At 32.4% G+C, this 19472-nt stretch overlaps 1 protein-coding gene across 6 annotated transcripts in view; it reads left to right on the top strand.

The window, feature by feature from the left end:
* The window catches only part of LOC148610399 (soluble guanylate cyclase 88E-like), a 139364-nt gene that overhangs the window by 107752 nt on the left and 12140 nt on the right, over nucleotides 1-19472 (top strand). For all 6 annotated transcript variants that reach the window (XM_088543027.1, XM_088543021.1, XM_088543022.1 and 3 more), the window contains 3 exons: nucleotides 9991-10099; nucleotides 16810-16924; nucleotides 19144-19273. In XM_088543027.1, the coding sequence (XP_088399153.1) occupies nucleotides 9991-10099; nucleotides 16810-16924; nucleotides 19144-19273 (354 nt within the window). The remainder of the gene's footprint in view (nucleotides 1-9990; nucleotides 10100-16809; nucleotides 16925-19143; nucleotides 19274-19472) is intronic.

The following is a 19472-nucleotide window of genomic DNA, read 5'->3' as shown; positions in this document are numbered from 1 at the left end:
GGTGCTGATGGATACACCATAACGATCCACGAGTTCATGATGACGACCATGAAACTTCTGTAATGATGACTTCAATCTTGTAGCAAGATAATCCTGTTCCAGAAGCCTATTTGTTAGAGTTTTAGCGCGATACAAAAAGTCTGCGTAGTTTCGGCAAGCTCTGGCAATAACGTATGAGTTGTGATATGAACACTCCATACGCAGGTGCTGAAGGGATGTTGCCACAGATGAAAGGAAAGTTGTTTTAAAACATATCTATAACTTACTAGGGTATGTAAATGTCATTAAGTAGGACGTTCACAATGAGATGATCTGTTTGTTCTTAAATCAAATTGCAAATTTGGTTTATCATTTTGGCAATCCGTATTTCATTCAAGTCATGTTCGTCAAAGTGTAGAGCCCGTGTGAAAACTGGTATTAAAAAAAATAGACCCGGAGCAGTGTTTTGCTTGTCGTAAGAAGCAACTTTAAAAATGAAATCTGTTCGGGTCGGATGTTAAAGACCCTATCTTTAGTGTGCTGTTAGAGTATGTTCCTATAGGTCACTACAATTATCAAATTTGAGGCACCTACCCACTTCAATATTTTCAAGTGGTGGTCAAAACATTGCTTTTTTGTTAATTCCCAATCCTCAATATTTCATTTTCTGTTTTCCATCATTCTACTTGTTCTTGTTCTGATGATGCAAAAGCTGTTTGCAAATGGACGTTAAAAGACAACAATCAATCAAGAAAAGAGGAGATTTTCGTTCTTTTAATTTTGTGTTGTTCTCCGGTGTGAATACCATATTGGTATAACAAATTATAGCGAAAAGATGAGAGTGTAAGTCGCAGAATTAAATTGCCGCAAAGTTGAATTACATCCTTCGACATCTGCAACAACGCGTTGGTTCACAGTGTGTGAACTAATTACGAGGTTCATGTCGATGTCCGTTCACATGTCGTTTTTCTCAAACTACCTCTAGGATTTTGCCTTAGATACCAACATCCACAAATCTCGTTTGAATATTGCAAGATATTCACCAACACATTCGTTAAACAATGTGTGAAAGTATGATTTCCCAGTTTGTATTGATTCCGAAATTTAAAAATTTTAATTAATGGTATCAATGGTATCATCTTGAAAAATATAGACACAGTTAATTGGATGCACAATTTTGTTCCTTTCATTATCATTTTACTTCAGTAGTCAACTGTAGTGAACTAATTGTAACGTTCTGCGATGAAAAATGAATAGAAAACAAAGCCATTATTAGTCTCTTTATATTCTAAAAATTAAGTAGCACTCCAGCTAAAAATCATGAAAAATGTGATTCATGAGTAAAAAGCCTACATATTTTTATTTTTGATATTTTGTTTGAATTGCCGTAGTAAACACAAATTAACATTCATTTTTCATATAACCCGTGTTCTTAGGAGATAAAAATTATATAGAATGTAACCTTTTTTGGGGTGTATCACATTTTTCAGATTTCGCATGATTCTTACAAAGACAGTTACTTAAAATCGAGAACAAAAAGGTAAAAAAAGAAAGATATCCATTCTTTAGACTTTTAAAACAATCTTAACAGGCATATTTTACGATATTTAGTGAATAAATATGTAAGTAATAACGATAAAATGATACTTAGAAAGCGATATTGTCTGTTTACATAAAGAGGTATTAGACGGTGTAAATTCTACATGAAATCTAATTTCAATAGTGAAATCAACGATAGGTCAAAGATATTGAAATATATACCATGATAAACATGTTGGGTGGGATCTATGAAATATGACGTTAAACGTTACATTTACGTTTTAAGTAGCACTCCAGCTAAGGATCATGCAAAATGTGATTCATGAGTAGAAAGCCTACATACTTTTATTTTTGATATTTTGTTTGAAATGTCATACTAAACAGAAATAAACATGTGGTTTTTCATATAACCCGTGCTCTTAGGAGATAAAATTTGTATAGAATGCACTGTAGATTTCAAAATTCAGGGAGATAACTCCGTAAATGACGCTCAAATACAATAGAATCTACTGGATTTTCACTGTTGATTATCTCCTAAGAACAGGCTGATTTGAATGAATAATTACCCATTTCATAATATAGACCCATAAAACAACTTGATTACAAAAATAAAAATATGTAGCCTTTTTTTGGGTGTACCACATTTTTCAAATTTTGCAGGATTCTTACAAACACAGTTACTTAAATCGTCAAATATTTTTTCTCGTGAATTCAGTGTATAAAAGATTAAATCCTTTCTGTTGTCTTCGTGTAAAAATATGAATTAATGTAATTTTAAGAATCGAGAATCTAGCTATCATTTTACTTAAGTCAGATTTTTGTTTTTAAATCTTCGAATCGGAAAAATGTAAGATCACAATAACAACTTTATGCAAATCACTTTATTTTTCTGTGCAAAAAAGCTGACCTTTTTAGTGTTTAAATTCTCATAATATACGACATCTAATTTTATCAAAACAAAAATATTATCACACGTAAATTGTATATTTCCTCCACGTTTGTTTTTGTATAAAATTTGTGTGGATCGTTTTTAGCTCCATATGAACTATTGTCATCACTTTGCGTCTGTTGTTTGTCTTCGTTACCTTTTCTTTATAAATCTTCTTCTCTGAAACTATTCAGTGCATTCTTACCAATTTTTTGCACCAGCATTTACGAGATATCTACTCAAAAATGAATGAATAAAACAAATCAAGCGTAAATTATTGCTGCTGTTGCTATATTTAGACCACAGGGGTAAAGTCATGTCTACTATTTACACATGTATTTAAAAATATACTGGGTTATAAATGGGGACTCCTGCTTTTACGTAAAAAGCTCTACAAAAGGCCCAAATTGAATATCTATTCTTTATTCGAATAATTGCCCTTACAAGACCGCAAATGACCGATTTTTTGGTTTTCAGTTGATAACTTATAATCGAAAAGGAAAGAAATTCAATCGATGAAATGATCCTTTAGCTGGACCATTTAAAGTACCAAATAATTCACGTTGTACAATATGCCTTATTATAGAGTTATTCCACTTAAAAGAAAATGAGTACTATAAGACAGATTGTTTTACCAGGTTTAATGAATCAGGTTCCCTAGACCCTTAAGTTCTGATTACTATTTAGTTTTTCTTGCGATAGACGTTTTTATCTAGAATGGTTGTCTCGTTTATCACTATAGTGTTCACGACATCTTCTTTCAATAAAACTACAGAATTGTATAGAAACTAAAACATATAAACACTAAATGGCGAAAACATTTTATTGCCTTTTTTTCTCTTTGTGTTAGTAAGACTTTAATTATCTCAAATCCCATTACGAGGTGCAAGTTGTTTGTCCAGTATTCTGATTCACGACGATGATTTGTTGAAACAAATTATTTCCTAGAGAATGTTAAGCAACTTCTGTTACGTACATAATATCAAGCTTTGATGAGAATGAATAATAACTGGGAATGATAATTTCCGATAAAACAGTAGCGTGAATGATATCTGGATTAAAGTATAGAATATAATTTATTTTGATACTAGTATAATAAACTTAATGGATGGTTACATTTTAAGACAGAATTATGACTTTCGTGGATCGTTATGGTGTATCCATCAGCACCATTAAAACTGATTTATTCAACTGGTCATAGTTTACCTTTCCTCGTTTGTCTACCCCGGACTTGACTTTTTATTAGCAACTCGGGGGTGTTTCTAGAAAAGCAGAGGACGCTTAACTTACCGGTGTACCTGGTCCATGCTCCCAGTTTTTAGTGGAGTCCGATTTGCTCGTTTACTTTTGTTACTTTGTATGTATGATTTTAGTTACTTTATGTTCTTTGTTGTGTATGTCTGTTTTCCATGTCTGGTCTTTGTCCCTGGATTACATTCTTTTGATTACCGCTATAACCTTGGTTCCCTTGATTACTCTTCCGTCTATGTAATGTTCCACCTTCTATAGTTGTCGTACGTTGTAGTATTATGACGCAAATTTTCAATATTAAGTTCTGCCAAAGCCAATGACTTATGATTACCTATTCATTATAATTCACCCATTTGCAATCATCAATAGTCGTAAATGAAAGTTACAATATATTAGTAAAATAAGGTTCATTACAGGGTTATCTGCTCATGTAATGTTCATTTTCAGTGTATTTCACAACAGAGATGCTCGTAAATACCAATAAAAACCCACCTTCCCCTTCAGACTTCTAATAGAGTGTTGTGGTTTGCAGCATTCCAAATATATGTCATTGGTATATATACAAAGTTTATAGTACTATTTTTCTTCCAACTTTTAGTAGCACTAAACGCATCACCATCATCGAGACCAACGTCTGAATTTTAGTACTCGTTAAGTAATACACGACACAACAAGGACTCAGAAAAACTTATTATTACGTAAAAGCCTCATTTAAGGAAATCAGTTTCTAGTGAAGGTTTTTATCAAAGGGGATTTTTGGATTGATATATATCGCTTCAAAATTAAAGCCAGCCCTTATATAGGATAATCGGAAAATATTTCGTTTTTATTGCTATCCTATTTTATTCTGTTCTACTAGTTCCAGCTTACTCAATTTACTCAGCCGACCCATGCTCCGAACAGCGTCTGACGTTCGAAATTCACTCTAGACGCTGCCACCGGCCCTCCCAGAAAATGCAAGAATCTTACAAAGTCGGGAAAAAGAAAAAAAAGTGAAAAAGTGAATAATTTTACGCAAGGTTTTCCGATTGTCAAACGACCGAGAATTTCGAAAGGCCTGTCTGCAGCGATTAGTAAGAGAGGAAAAGCACATCTGCCGCTGTGTGGCGAATGCATTTCTTTCTGATTTACTACTATCTCTCCGCTTGTTTATTAGACTGGTTTCCGATCGCAATATTCAGTATGTTACACAAACACTCGTGAGAGTGTATAGCTAGTAGCTTATACCTCGGGCGTAGTCCGGGGAATTATGATACTTGCCTACATAGTCCCCCAATAAATTGACTAAACTGTTGAACTGGCTAATTAGTAGATGATATAGTTATGATATTGTCGTTAAATTGATAAAGATAGCGTTTTATATTTAGGTCGTTCAAAGGGTCTTTACATGGTAAATAACACCCTATATTTAAAAACATTCGGCATGACACGGATTGTGTCGTTATTGTATGACATACTGAATCGTAGTTCGCAACACTGCATGAGAAAATTGGTATATATAGTTGATACGGTGAGAGCATGTTTTTTGCAGATTAAAACTAGTCCGGAGCTGGTATGTCATATATTGCTATTAGCCTTTTGGTTTTACATTTGTGTGACGCTTAATCAGTCTCTTTTTGTCTATTTTAACTGAGGCTCAGACATTTGCCTTGATTTGATATTTTTCATCCCCGTGTGGTTGTTGTCTCTTTGACATATACACCATATCCATTCTTGGGTTATATCTGCAATGTAAGATGTGAAAGAGTAATCAAGGGAATAAAGGTTATAGCGGATCTAAAGAATGTAATCCAGAGACAAAGACCAGACTAGAAAACAGACATACACAACAAGGAACATAAAGTAACTAAAATCATACATACAAAGTAACAAACGCAAATGAACAACTCGGACTCCACTGAAAACTGGGAGCATGGACCAGGTGCACCGGTAGGGTAAAACATTCACAAGGCATGATAATTATAAATTTGTTTGGACGATTTTCAGTTTTTCCAGGTTTTGCCATTTGTTTTATTTCAAAATCCATATTTCTTCTTAACGTTACCTAAGGTTTCAATCTCCGAAACAGAGGTTGGTAGCTCCTTTGTCCCTGTGTTTGTTTGACGGAGGAGATACAAGGACCTCTGTTTCGGAGATTGCCAAGCTTTATTCCTGCTCCTTTTTGTGTTCTATTTGTGCTTACTTTACTACAGATTTTTGCCAAAGAATATATTTTGTTTTGAAGCAGTTCTTGCTTGATTTATATATGATCTTTCACCTCAGTCCTTCTTTGATGATGTTCACTGGTGGTATTCGCATTTTACTTTTTAAGTGTGGGATGTGGCTAAAGAATTAAGGAAGTAGACCTAGGGTAAGGGACACAAATCTTACAAATCACTGGAATGTTTGTATTTACCATTTTACATCAATCTCATGTAAGCATCAATGTAACTTGGATTAATTTCATTTTGTTTCAAAGAAACGCTTGAAAGGCTTTAGTGAAATTGAATATAATACAAACATATCATTGGTTTCAAGAGTAATGTCCCTTACCCTAGGTCTACCTCATTAAGTGTAAGCTTTTGTAAGAATTGGGTAAAATGGAAAAAATCAGACACATTCATGTCTAAAACCTACCTAATAATATAATTTCACTCAAGGATGCTTTCTCTATCTCAATAGACCATTATTCGATCCCTGTATCACTGGATGTACTCAACGTTTCAATAGAATGTTAAAAATTGAGGTTATTGACGAAGTTATCTGCCAACAAAATGCATTCCAATGAGAGTTATCAAGGGAACCAAGATTCAGGCCGAAATCAAAAGAATATAATCAGGAGACAAAGACCAGAAATGGAAAACAAACAATCGCAACAAAGAAAATAAAGTAAATAACCTAATACATATAAAGTACTATGAGTAAATGAACAACTCGGACTACACTATTAACTAGGAGCATAGACAAGGTGCACCGATAGGGTCCTGTGTGTTTCTGGAAACAACTGCCGAGTTGCTCATAAAAAGTTAACTCGGGTTAGACGAAAGAGGAAAGATAAACTATGACACGTCGAACAAATCAGTTTTCATGGTGCAGATGAATGAACCGTAACGATCCACGAAAATTCATGATAACGACCATAAAACTTCTGTAATGATGACTTCAATCTTGTAGCAACATAACCCTGCTCCTGAAGCCTAATTGCAAGAAGTCTAGTGCGATACAAAAAGTCTGCATAGTTACGACAAGCTCTGGCATAACGTATGAGTTGTGATATGAAAACTGCATACGCACGTGTTGAAGGGATGTTGCCACAGATAAAACTGACTCAATTTATCAAAATGATATGGAAAATCTTGTCTTTTTTACTTGAATCTGATAGTGCGAATACTCGATTAAAATTTTCCAAACGGTGGGATTTTGCATACCATGTTTTACCCACTGCCTGACTTTACAGAGTTAAAGATCGCTAACCGATTACACTGTGTAGTGACCATCTCATTAAAGAGCGTTTGCGTCTTTCCCTTTTGTATATAATTAAATTCATCATGGGTAAATGATATTGATATGTTGATTGTATGCTCAGTTGTGATAGATACGTCCTTTTTTGTTAAAGATATGGTTGACTAAAATACAGTTTCACACTAGTTTTATCACACTGTAAAAAGAAAATGTAATTAGCACTCCAGAGAAAAAAAAACAATGTAACACAGCTTATTGTTGTGGCGAATTAATTTTATGTGAAACCGAATACTTTATTCTATATTATATGAAGATAAACCAAAAAAAATAATTGGCTTTAGATTTTGGAATATTGAAAAAAAGAATTGGGTTGTTAACATTCTAGTCAGAGTTCAAAAGATTGTCCATATATTTTATGTAATTTTTTTTGCTTGTATAATTGAATGCATAATATGTACTAGAGGAAAATATATGGCATACTTTATATCATTATGATTTCTTAAAATACCTTAATGTGAGCTGTTTCAAAAGATAGAGTAAAAAATTACAAGTTTTCAGAGATTTTGGTGCAAAACCAAAAACTACGTGTAAATCTATGTGCAAACCAAGAACAGCAAATGTAGATGCTTCCATTCACATTCTGATCCCTGTGAAATACAAATATCGGCCTTTCTCTCGCCATAACGAATAACACGAATATCGATCCGCCGAAAACAAAATAATATGTTTTTTTTTAAATGGCAACAAATTATTGAGAAAAGCTAAACTACAAAGTGGATAGTCAAAATATAACAACGTGTGCAAAGAATATATATAAATATATATATTTTCCAATTGAATTAGCGTTTTTCGACATAGTAATGAAACAATAAATGATATACGCCTTGTATTTACGCCAATACATCTTTCTGTCATGTAATAAACGGATCTTAAGGCCAGCTAGTAGCTTTATTTCTCTTATATGCTTCGTTTCTGCATCATCCAAATTTCTTGTTCTATCGATTTTATAAAACAGAAAACGACTTTGCTGAACTTGACATAATACAGGTGCAGTCTAGTGTGTTTTGCATGTTGCAAGTGTCCACTTAGGCTACATTTTAATTTTTGGGAGGATACAATGTGTTATCTCCTCAAATCAGGAGTCGCTTCAAAATTATTTTGTGTCATCATTAACGGTGATGTCGTCATTTTGAGTATCTACCGTTAGCTGATGAATGACTTCTAGTAAATTAAAAATGCATTTATATAACAAAACGTAACTTCACATTATGGTTTGCAGAAACAAAGCCCATATTTGCAATCTATATTAGAATTCGGAGAATATTGTCAAGCTAAGTGAAATAAATTTCGCTAAAAATTGCCAAATAGGCGTTTTTTTATTGATCCACAATTCATTATGTTCATAGCAGGACAGTCTGTTTATCTATACGTTATATGAATATGTGAATATTTTTTTCCTGTAAGTTCTTTTGACATATAAACGCTGCTTTGTTTTTTCGTTTTGATAAAGATCCAAAGGCTGATCTGTATGCTGTCTTTTGCATTAACCGGTACGAGCCAAATTTTTCTAAACTATTCCGGTTCGTATTATTTCTCGTCTGAGACGAAGCACTGGATACTGGATACTGGATTCTACTTCTGGTTCGTCTGGTTCGTTGTCTGAGACAAACCACTGAGTACGACCCAACAATGGAACACGAATCTGTTCTCAAGTAGAATCTTCAATACCACATTGATGTACAGTAAAACCTCTCTAAACTAAATTCCTTTCAGACTGTAGAATTTGGTCGGTTTGGACAAGTGTACGGTATATCCAGTAACACATATAAACCGGCACAATGGGACTTCAAAAGTTGTCTAGTGTTGACAGGTTTTCGGTTAATTCAGGGGCCTGTTTAAACAGGTTTCACTATATTTGATTCTCAGGGAAACTATTTAGGATACATCGGGATAAAATGTGATTGTATCGGGTTGAGCTGACATTGTTCATCCCGGTGGGGTTGTTGTCTCTTTGACATATTCACTATATCCATGCTTTGTCATATCTGTCAATCAACAGTATTATTGAACTTGTTCAAATCACATGAATTTTTAATTATTTTAATCAGTTAAAATCGTGTATCATAATTTGATGCATACACTTCATACAATTTCATTTGTAACAACACTATTGGTAATTATATCATACGCACGTGAACACGTAATCTTACTTATCCGTTTCATGCTACTGGTTTCTTATAAATATCGTTTGTGGCACAGTTAATTAAACATATTTAAATGTCTCCATGAAATGAAGAAATTGAATTAACGATATAAAATAAAGTGTTTAGTACCATGTCGCCATGGATAACTAATTACTAAACCATGTCAGCTTTCATACATGTTATACATCTCAAGTACATGTAACTACTACAGATAATGAGATATAAACAAGAAGCGCACATATGCATCTTTTAAACAAGTGATATACATGTATATAATAGTATTACATTTGGGAGTTTCCATTTAAACAAAGTCTTTTTGAAGTGAAACTCACTATCTGAATGGGAAATTCTAAAAATATTCTACAGAGAAATGCAATGAAACGATTATGTTTGCTCGGTGTATGCAATACCATGTTTGATGGAACACTTTAAACAGAATCGTCCTCTGCCATGGACCTCAGACAATATCTCTTAAAAGTGTTATATAAATCATAATATCGCATGCACAGAGCTGCCATAATGTATGATATTACAACAATCATTATATGACTTTTTCACCCATCATACTATTTATGGTTAACAATAAAAAGTAAATTAAAATTTTGAATTGAAACATTTTATTAAAGATAATGCATATTTGTTTTCCAGATACAAACTCATACCAATAATGTGTTCGAGTTATTATCAGTGTTCAGTGTGACCAGGAGAAATGTCAGCGTCACTACCAAAGACAGCTTGAGTGTCATCAATGGAAGAGGTAATGTATGAATTTCGTCAGTGTCTAACCTTGGCGAATATGGAGGAGCATTGCGCCCCTCATATATCTGGGGTGGCCTTTGGTCCTCGAGAAGAAATAGGCAAAAGATTTCGGTTTTATTTCGATTATTGTTTATCTACACTAACTTCCCAATTAAAGCTAAGCAATACCATATCACATTCATTATTTCACTTGAAATATTCAGTATGTTCTTTTGGTTATAGCAAAATGTGAAACAAAGCTTTATTTCTATAATTGTTCCCCTCTCCAAACATTTCCAGAATGGTATATTGACTATACATCCCATATAACCATGGTGGAACCGGGTTTTGTGAGATTCGAGCTCTCCTTTTTCCTGTGTGTACTATTTGGTTCTTTTATATTGTACATTTTGATCTCTGGATGGTACTGTAATTGTCAGGTCAAAGTATACTCTCCTCTTTTACACCTGCAGTATTAATAATTTTTCTACAGTTACGATAAGAAACCTTCTGTTTCATCTAAGTTTTTTTTTTACTTTTACAGTTATAATCTTTAATTTAAAACATTTTTTCTTTTGCTATTTCGTCGAATTTGTAGTAAAAAATCGGTATATGTTTATTGTAAAGCAGATGACGTTTATCCTAACGGTGTACCTGGGCCATGCTCCTAGTTTTTAATGAAGCCCAAGTTGATCAATTTCTTTTTTTTTTTGCATTGTACGTATTATTTTGATTCTTTAATGTTCTTTGTTGTGCGTGTCTGGTCTTTATCCCTTGGTTACATTCTTTTAATTTCCGCTAGAATCTTGCTTTCCTTGATTACTCCTTCATCTAAAATCTGGTTGTTGAATTACATTTGATGTTTTTTTTTTTCAAAGTTCCGAACTCCACTAAGTCTTTACTACAAAATTGTATTAAAAGTCATTGATAATTTCGGAGTCTACAGCATCTTTCTGTCGTTGAGTCTTGTGGTCGATGACTTTTCAAAATATTTCATTTTTCTTAAATCGTGATATAGATTCCCTGATTAAAAGGCTATAAACCCATATGTAAAGACAAACTTCCATTTAAATGCTTGCTGGTCCATTTCCTATTAATATAAGTGTAGTTTTCCAAGGATTTGGTAAGGTCTTTCAAATTGAATTTGAATTTCATGTTTTCACAAATAGCATGTCATGCTTTTTAAATAGGTTTTATGCTATTACATTTATTTTGAAAAAAGATGTGTGCGTATATACGGGAAGAGTTATATAGATTTATGAGATATAGTTGTAACAAATCTACACAAAGTTGTAAGACTCCAGAAAAAATTGCTGAAACTGATTCTAATGTATTGTCTATTGTTACTGTATATATATAGAAATCGTCACTGAAGTACAAAGTGCAAAAGGAAATATTTTCTTGACTTGTTCACAGAAACAAAAACAAAACGCGCTAACAACACCATCATTTTAAGTATTAAATTGTTATACGGCCACAGAATTGTATTATGTAATGATGTTTGTCGTTGTCGTTGTCGTCGTCGGTGTTGTTATTTCTTCCGTCGCCTTGCGATAAATATAGTTTTAGCGAACCAAGTGTCATGGAATTTTTTACATATTGTTACTGGCTCCTTGAAGAAATTTGCTTTTTAAAATGGGGTAAATAACCTTTACTGTTCTGTGACCAAAACGTTCCAAATGGGTGTTTATTCAAAATTGTGGGGCAAAGTTTGGACCACACCTTGAAAAATGAAACCTTTTCTTTAATTTCTGGTTTGATTTTGAAATTTGTTATTTATTAGATGCTTCATGCATCCCTGCCTACGTTTTTAGTCAGATTTCAGATATATCTTGCAGTTTAAAAAAAAAAGAGTTATGAAGGACCAAATTTGGTCACGCCCCAAAACTGATTTTTTTAAATAATTGGTGCGATTTAATTTTTTTATTGAATTCCTAATGAAAATCCCTACCTAAAAGCAGGAGCTTTAAGACGTATGTTTAGCAATTATTTTTTACTGTTTTTGAGATAATGAGCTACAAAGTAATCCGTAAATGCACTCTGAAGTAGAATTTTGTACTTAAATTGAATTTCAAAGTATTGTACAACATTGTATCTAAATGAGTTATTGTGTCCATAATGAGCTGTAAGTCCCAGTTTAGTGTGTCATAAACTAATGTTGTGTCCACACTTGCCCCAAGTAATAGCGTTCAACACCTGCGGTCGTACGATCGTAGTTTATTCTACAATATATTTCAATATATTGTAGTGACTATGATGTAGTAAGCGATCTTTATATCATATCTCTTTAAACTGATGATCACAGTTTTAAACTATATTTAAGTTGAAAGCTTTTTTGTAAAAATCATGCAAAATAGGAAAAATCAGAAACATGCATATCAAAACTCAACTGATCTGACAATATAGTTTCACTCAAAGATGCATTTTGTATTTGAAAAGACTATTATTTACTCTGTGCATCATTGGTTCGAAAAAATAGGTTTTGACAGAGTTATCTTTCCTTGAAATGTACAATGATATAACTCAATTTACCAGAGTGATATGGAAAATATTTTCTTTTGTCCCTGATTCCGATGGTGCCAACAGTCATATTAAACTTTCAAAATGGTGGGTTTTTCGTACCATGTTCCACCCACTGCCTGAGACTGACACTTAATATCTGACTAATACCTATGGTTTCTAGCAGACATTTCGCATGATTGACTGCGCATTCTAAAAATAAAATTTAACATAGTTCGTTGCCTTATTTGCCATCTTTATGGCAGGTTGTCGGAAAGTATTTCTTTGTCGTTTTTTGCTAAATTTAATGGAAATCAATTAGATGTTTTTTTGTTTCAGATGCTATGTTAACACATGGAAATTCCGCTATGAACTCGTGATTCATGTATTAATGTATATTTGTTTAACTCAGAGCTTTCATGTTTTAAGCAATAAGGAGCTAAAAGCACGAACAATATTACTTTTAAAAGCATACGCTCACTTCCTTTTTCCTTAGTCTTTTTAGGAAATGTGGTTTTTGCAGTGGTAATTGCGTTAAAAAAGATTCTTAAAGAAGTCAACAAATAAATAGATGAATAAGTAATGAATAAATAATATTAACAAACAAATTTCTGTAAAAGGTGGCTATGACTGATTAAGGTACGTTATAAGCAAAAAATACCAATAACCGTCCATTTTTTGTCTGTTGTAACTTGGAATAATAATTCAAACATGCTAGGTAAAGTTGTCATTTTACTATTTGCAAATATGTGTGGCCTTCAAGAAGTAGTTTGACGAATCAGTTGGTGAACAAAGCTGGCAACATAAACTTAGCGTGAAAATAAATAAATACTTTGGCAAATGGATCAATTGCACCGGAAAAGTATTTTCCACTTTCTTAAGTAGTTAGACCTAGTGTAAGGGACATACTTCACAAAGTCAGGGATATGTTTGTATCATATTCAATTTCACCAAAGCCTTTCAAGCTTTCATTTGAAACAGAATAAAATTAATCCAAGTTACTTTGATGCTTACATGAGGTTGATGTAAAATACATGTTCCAATGATTTGTAAGAGTTGTGTCCCTTACCTTAGGTCTACCTTCTTAATAGAAACAACTTGACTACTATAGCGGAAATATTGCACTTAGCAAATTGAGTATGTCATCATTGTTAAGGTTGAAACATCAATATGATTGACAAATTGCAGATGGTTGCTGTAGATTTTTTAAAATATACCTTACGTATTGATATAACACTACTGGCTGCTATCGAATAAATGCGATGAAATGAAATATTGGAAACATTGCTGCAAGATAATTAAATTAAAATGACAAGAAATGAAAAAAAATGTGTTATATTACAATTTAAACAAGAACAGCAATGTCAGCGAGTGAAGTGGGAAAAGTATATTTTTTTTATTATTTCACTGCAAAAGTGCAAACAACATCGGAATAATCTACTTATACGTACACAACTATTTAAAAGCATAAAAATATATTTAATGATAAATCCATGTTCCAATAACACTTTAATCAAGTGGTAATGTCTGAAATAAAAACACAGCTAGTAGAGTATAAATTGTATCCCGTCGCAAAACAAAGATAGAATTTCTGTATTTAAAATTATTTCATAAAGGATAAATAAAGCATGAACGACATATCTAACCGTGTCATAATCTCAGAATGAAACGGTAATCTATAAATACCAAGAAACTAAAATAGGCATAAAATAAGCACCTAAGCGTCAAGACTTGTACTATTTATTACTATAATAGTAGTGATGTTACATAATATATATATATATGACAAATTTATCATCAATGCATTGTAGCTGCTTAACCTAGTCCAATAACTTTGATCTCAGTAATATGGTTTTTTTATTCAAAGGAAATTCTGTTCTCAGGAAACGATCCCCTTTTATCAATATCAATTTTAATTTCCTGCTACTTCTGTATCGAATAAAAATTTGGTATTTCCAGTAATTATGTTCTTGGTATAAAGGAAAAATTTTAGTACAACTACTTTTATGTCAAAGATACTGGATTCATATATGTTTCCAAGTACATAACTATATCATCAGTGTAATATGAAATTGATTTCTGGTGGTGATTGTTTTCGTTACAATGATTTGTTCAACTCACATACACAGCCAAATGTGCCATATATGAGAATCATATAGTGCTCGATTCATATCATTATCATATGGCAATCATATGACAATCATATGATATTTAACATGTGGTGGTCTTATGATTACCATATGATTCTCATATGATAATATAGGCTTAAAAACATATGATAATCATATGTTTGTGAAAAACATGTGATTATCATATGATAACCATGCGATAATCATATGTTAACTGAAACATATGATTATCATATGGTGCTCGATTCATATGATAATCATATGATACAAACCATCTGATTCTCATGTGTGGCACATTTGCCTGTGTATATCAATACTTAATGGAAACAAATATGAGATTAAAATTAAAAAAGGAAAAAAGATTTAACAATTGAACGATTACACAGTTACTGTATTAGAATGATCTGCGAAAAAAATTATATTAAGGTGAAAACGAAAAATATTTGAACTAAAAATTGGTTTGGTTTAGGCAGGTTTTCAGATTATTTTTAGGGTTTGTTTTAGACAGGTATTCGATTTACCATGGTTCATAATACATTTTAATTGATATAACGAGACTTGAAATGTATCTGCTTTAAACAGGTTCTCGGAGTTTTCATAGTTTGGTTTAGACAGGTTTCGCTAAAATAGCAAAAGTACTCCGTACAACCTATGTCAGTGGTTTAGATATTTACTGCAGTTCGGTATTTACGTGTTGTAAAAACCTGAATTGCGGACAATTTACAAGAAAATTGAAACTTTCTATCCGACAAAAACATTCACATGTTGATAAATTCTACAAGTAAAGATTATGTGAGCATTTCTCATAGTGATTTGTCGAGTTTTTTCTTGTTTTGATTATAATTAAAAAATGTCCGCTTTTTCAAGTATTATATATATATATGTCTTCTAAACACATTTGCCGTTGTAAACGGCTAATAACGACACAAAACCAAACTCCTGAATTTGATAAAAAAATTATTACGTAGGAATCCAGCTAAGGATTATGCAAAATGTGATTCATGAGTAAAAAGCCTACATATTTTTATTTTTGATATTTTGTTTGAAATGTCATACTAAACAGAAATTAACATTCAGTTTTTCATATAATCCGTGTTCTTAGGAGATAAACATTATATAGAATGTACTGTAGATTTCAAAATTAAGGGGAGATAACTCTGTAAATGACACTCAAATACAATAGAATCTACTGGATTTTCAATGTTGATTATCTCCTAAGAGCAGGCAGATTTGAATGAATAATTACACATTTCATAGTATAGACCCATAAAACAACCTAATTACAAAAATAAAAATATGTAGCCTTTTTTGGGGTGTATCACATTTTTCAGATTTTGCATGATTCTTACAAAGACAGCTACTTAAAAGCTATTTGTGTAGTAAATTCATTTTAACATGAACTGCTTGTTAAAATGCATGTATTTGTCTTGTCTCTTATTAAAAGCAATTTACATAGGTAGATATACTTTAAAGTAGGACGAAGAAAGAAGCAGAATTTAATAAAATTTCTTTGTAACTACAACTATTTAAATTGGTAAAGGTTTTGAAAAATTAAGATTAGGACAATTGTAACTTAAAATTGGCTCTAAGATATATATATAGTATTCAAATCACAAGAAGCCATCTTTATGTGCATTTTGCGCTGTCAAGGTATTTCCATCGGTAATACCGGAACTCGTATTTAATCATTATGTAACTAATAATTATGAGACGAAGGGGGTTACTGAAAAGAGTTTAATAGTATGATGACATGTTGTGGTCTCTTATTTCTTTCTTCTATCAAGTGTGTTAAATCATTATGTAAATATGATTTAATTAAAAATGTAAAGACGAAACAAATTATAATGAATAATAAAGATCATATTATCTTAAAATACAGAATTCTAATAACTTCATTACAGCTATGTTAAATTAAGATTAACAACAGTTTTATTAGAACAAAGTTTAGGTTTATCTTTAAAACTTCAATTGAATAATGCAATTTTGCAATTTTTTCCGTTCCATCATTTTCGATTTAACAAAAATTTTTAAAAAGTTTTAGAAAAGTTTTGGAAGTTTATTTTTACCATACCCTGCCTATAATCCGTACTTTTATATACAGCTGATGATGGATCAGATGACTTTAATGACGATGAAGATGGTAACTGTCTCCACTTGAAAGGACAGATGGTCTATGTCAAGGAATGGGACCAAATAATGTTTCTCGGTTTACCTGTGTGAGTTTACATTACTATATTGTCATGAATAGAGTCAAAATAGGTTTTTGGGTACCATATGTGTATTTTATGTAACATTCCCCATTATTTCCCACAAAATTTCACGATTAAACATCTCCGTACACAAACCCTATATATAAGCATAATACTGTGTAGCGGGTAATTTACGCGGAGTGTTAATTTTGCGGAATTTATTTTCGTGGTCTGTCTGAAACGCCACAATGAACTTTATGCACTTCTTAGCATCCGCCAAAATCAAAAACGCAAATTGTTTTTGTATTTATTTAACATCAAAATCGCTATATTTTATGCCAGCCAACATAACCCGCCATACGGTAATGATACTCCCACACTGTAAATATCCTCTCTAATATACAAACATTTCCTTTTAATCTTGCTTCAACTGTGCAAAGTTTATATAATCTAAATGCAATTGTTGTGATTGTTGATACTCTTTGATATCTGCAATCACTGACGGTAAATGTAAGAGAAATAAGGAGCAACAAAGATGAAGCTTTAATCTTTCGAACTTATAGCATTATCTATAAAATACCTTTCTCTTCAGTTCGTTGCTCTTAAAGATCATTTTATAAATAATACATCTATTTGATATATTACTTTATAAATAATATATCAAACAGATATCAATCTATTTTTGTTCTGTAAGAGGCCTTTTATAAGTAGCGAAAAGGGCACTATCATTTTGTATAATAATGTGAATAGGGTTTATAGTTTTCCACCGAGAAACCTATTTTTACATTCGCTATTTCATTGGTATAAAAAACAAAAGGTATGTTCCGCTTGTTGTAATTTGTTACATATTTCTCTGTTTTGAGGGTGAATACTTATCTGATGAAAGGTTAATCCTTTCAACACGTTTACAGCATAACGAAATTTGAATTATATATGAACGGTATTTCTGATTTCATAAATTGCCCCTAGATGTCATTTTGCAATATGTGCCAATAAAATAAATTGTGATAAAAAGAAAATAACGCATCTTATTTGTGATTCTATGTAAATGCAACTGACAGTAGTACATACTAGTGTAACTGGCAGCAGTACATACAAATGTAACTGACAGCAGTACATACTAGTGTAACTGACAGCAGTATATAAGAGAGTAACTGACAGCAGTACATACAAATGTAACTGTCAGCAGTACAAACAAATGTAACTGACACAGTGTATACAATTGTAACTGACAGTAGTACCTACAAATGTAACTGACAGCATTACATACTAATGCAACTGACAGCAGTACATACTAGCGTAACTGACAGCAGTTCATACTAGTGTAACTGACAGCAGTACATAGTAGTATAACTGATAGCAGTAAAACAAATGTAACTGACAGCAGTACATACTAGTGTAGCTGACAGCAGTATGTACTAGAGTAACTGACAGCAGTACAAACAATTGTAACGGACAGCAGTATATACTAGTGTAACTGACAGCAGTACCTACAAATGTAACCGACAACGGTACATACTAGTACAGGGAAACATGCCTTAACCGAACCCTGAATAATCAAGAAACTTGTCTCAACCAGACACTATTTAAAGAGGTAGGCCTAGGATAAGGGACGTAAATGAAATTAGTGATATGTTTGTATCATATTCAATTTTACCAAAGCATATCAAGCTTTCATGTGAAACAGAATGAAATCAGTCCAAGTTATTATGATACTTACATGAGATAAATGTAAGATGCTGAATACAGACGTTCCAATGATTTGTAAGAGTTGTGTCCCTTACTCTAGGTCTACCTCCTTAAATTCCCTGTATATATTGAACCTTGGTCATCACAACGAATATCAAAACCGAACGTCTTCTAAAGTCCAAAAATAACTTGGTTTAGTCAGATTTCATTGTTACTCCTCTTGTCCAGCGCTACTCGTCCCTGACGGAGGCTTTTTGTATATCTCATATCATTTGTAATTTATTTGAATTAAGTTCCTTTTTCACCTTTCCAATGTTTCTACTTTGTCTCATTCCTTATTCTTACAATTCATCTGTCAATGAGATTGTTTTTAAAACAGTAAAACAGTAAAAGGCCTTTTCAATAAAGTTGATTCATGTCTGTGTTGTCCTTTTTTTCAGTTTGGATTAAGATATTTCAGTCTGTTTTACGCTGTTGCTTGTTTGTTTGTTTGTTTACATTGCCGTTACATTTTCTTGTTATGAAATATGCTGAAGCCGTGTATTATTTAATTGCAGTCTACAGAACTTAGATTCCATGTTTAAGACTGGGCTTTATATCAATGACCTCAGTATGCACGATTCCAGTCGTGATTTGGTTCTAGCAGGCACCCAACAATCAGCAGAATTAAAACTGGCTCTTGACCAGGTAAGTGACACCGGTGAAAGCGTTTTAAGCTTTAGGTGAGAAATAGCAAATAATGATAAAGGTAAAGTAGAATTCTAAATCAATTCAGTCTTAACAATATTTGTATAAGTTATTAAAGATAATCCGTCTACTTGAAAATGTCAACCCTGAGGCCTGGGATTTAGAAAAAAAATAATGTTTTCCAGTAATTTAGATAATC

The sequence above is a fragment of the Perna viridis genome, chromosome 8, assembly GCF_037379345.1.
Source record: "Perna viridis isolate PV_CMFRI_1.1 ecotype Kerala chromosome 8, ASM3737934v1, whole genome shotgun sequence".
NCBI lineage: Eukaryota > Metazoa > Mollusca > Bivalvia > Mytilida > Mytilidae > Perna > Perna viridis.
This window is presented reverse-complemented; position numbering and strand designations above follow the sequence as displayed.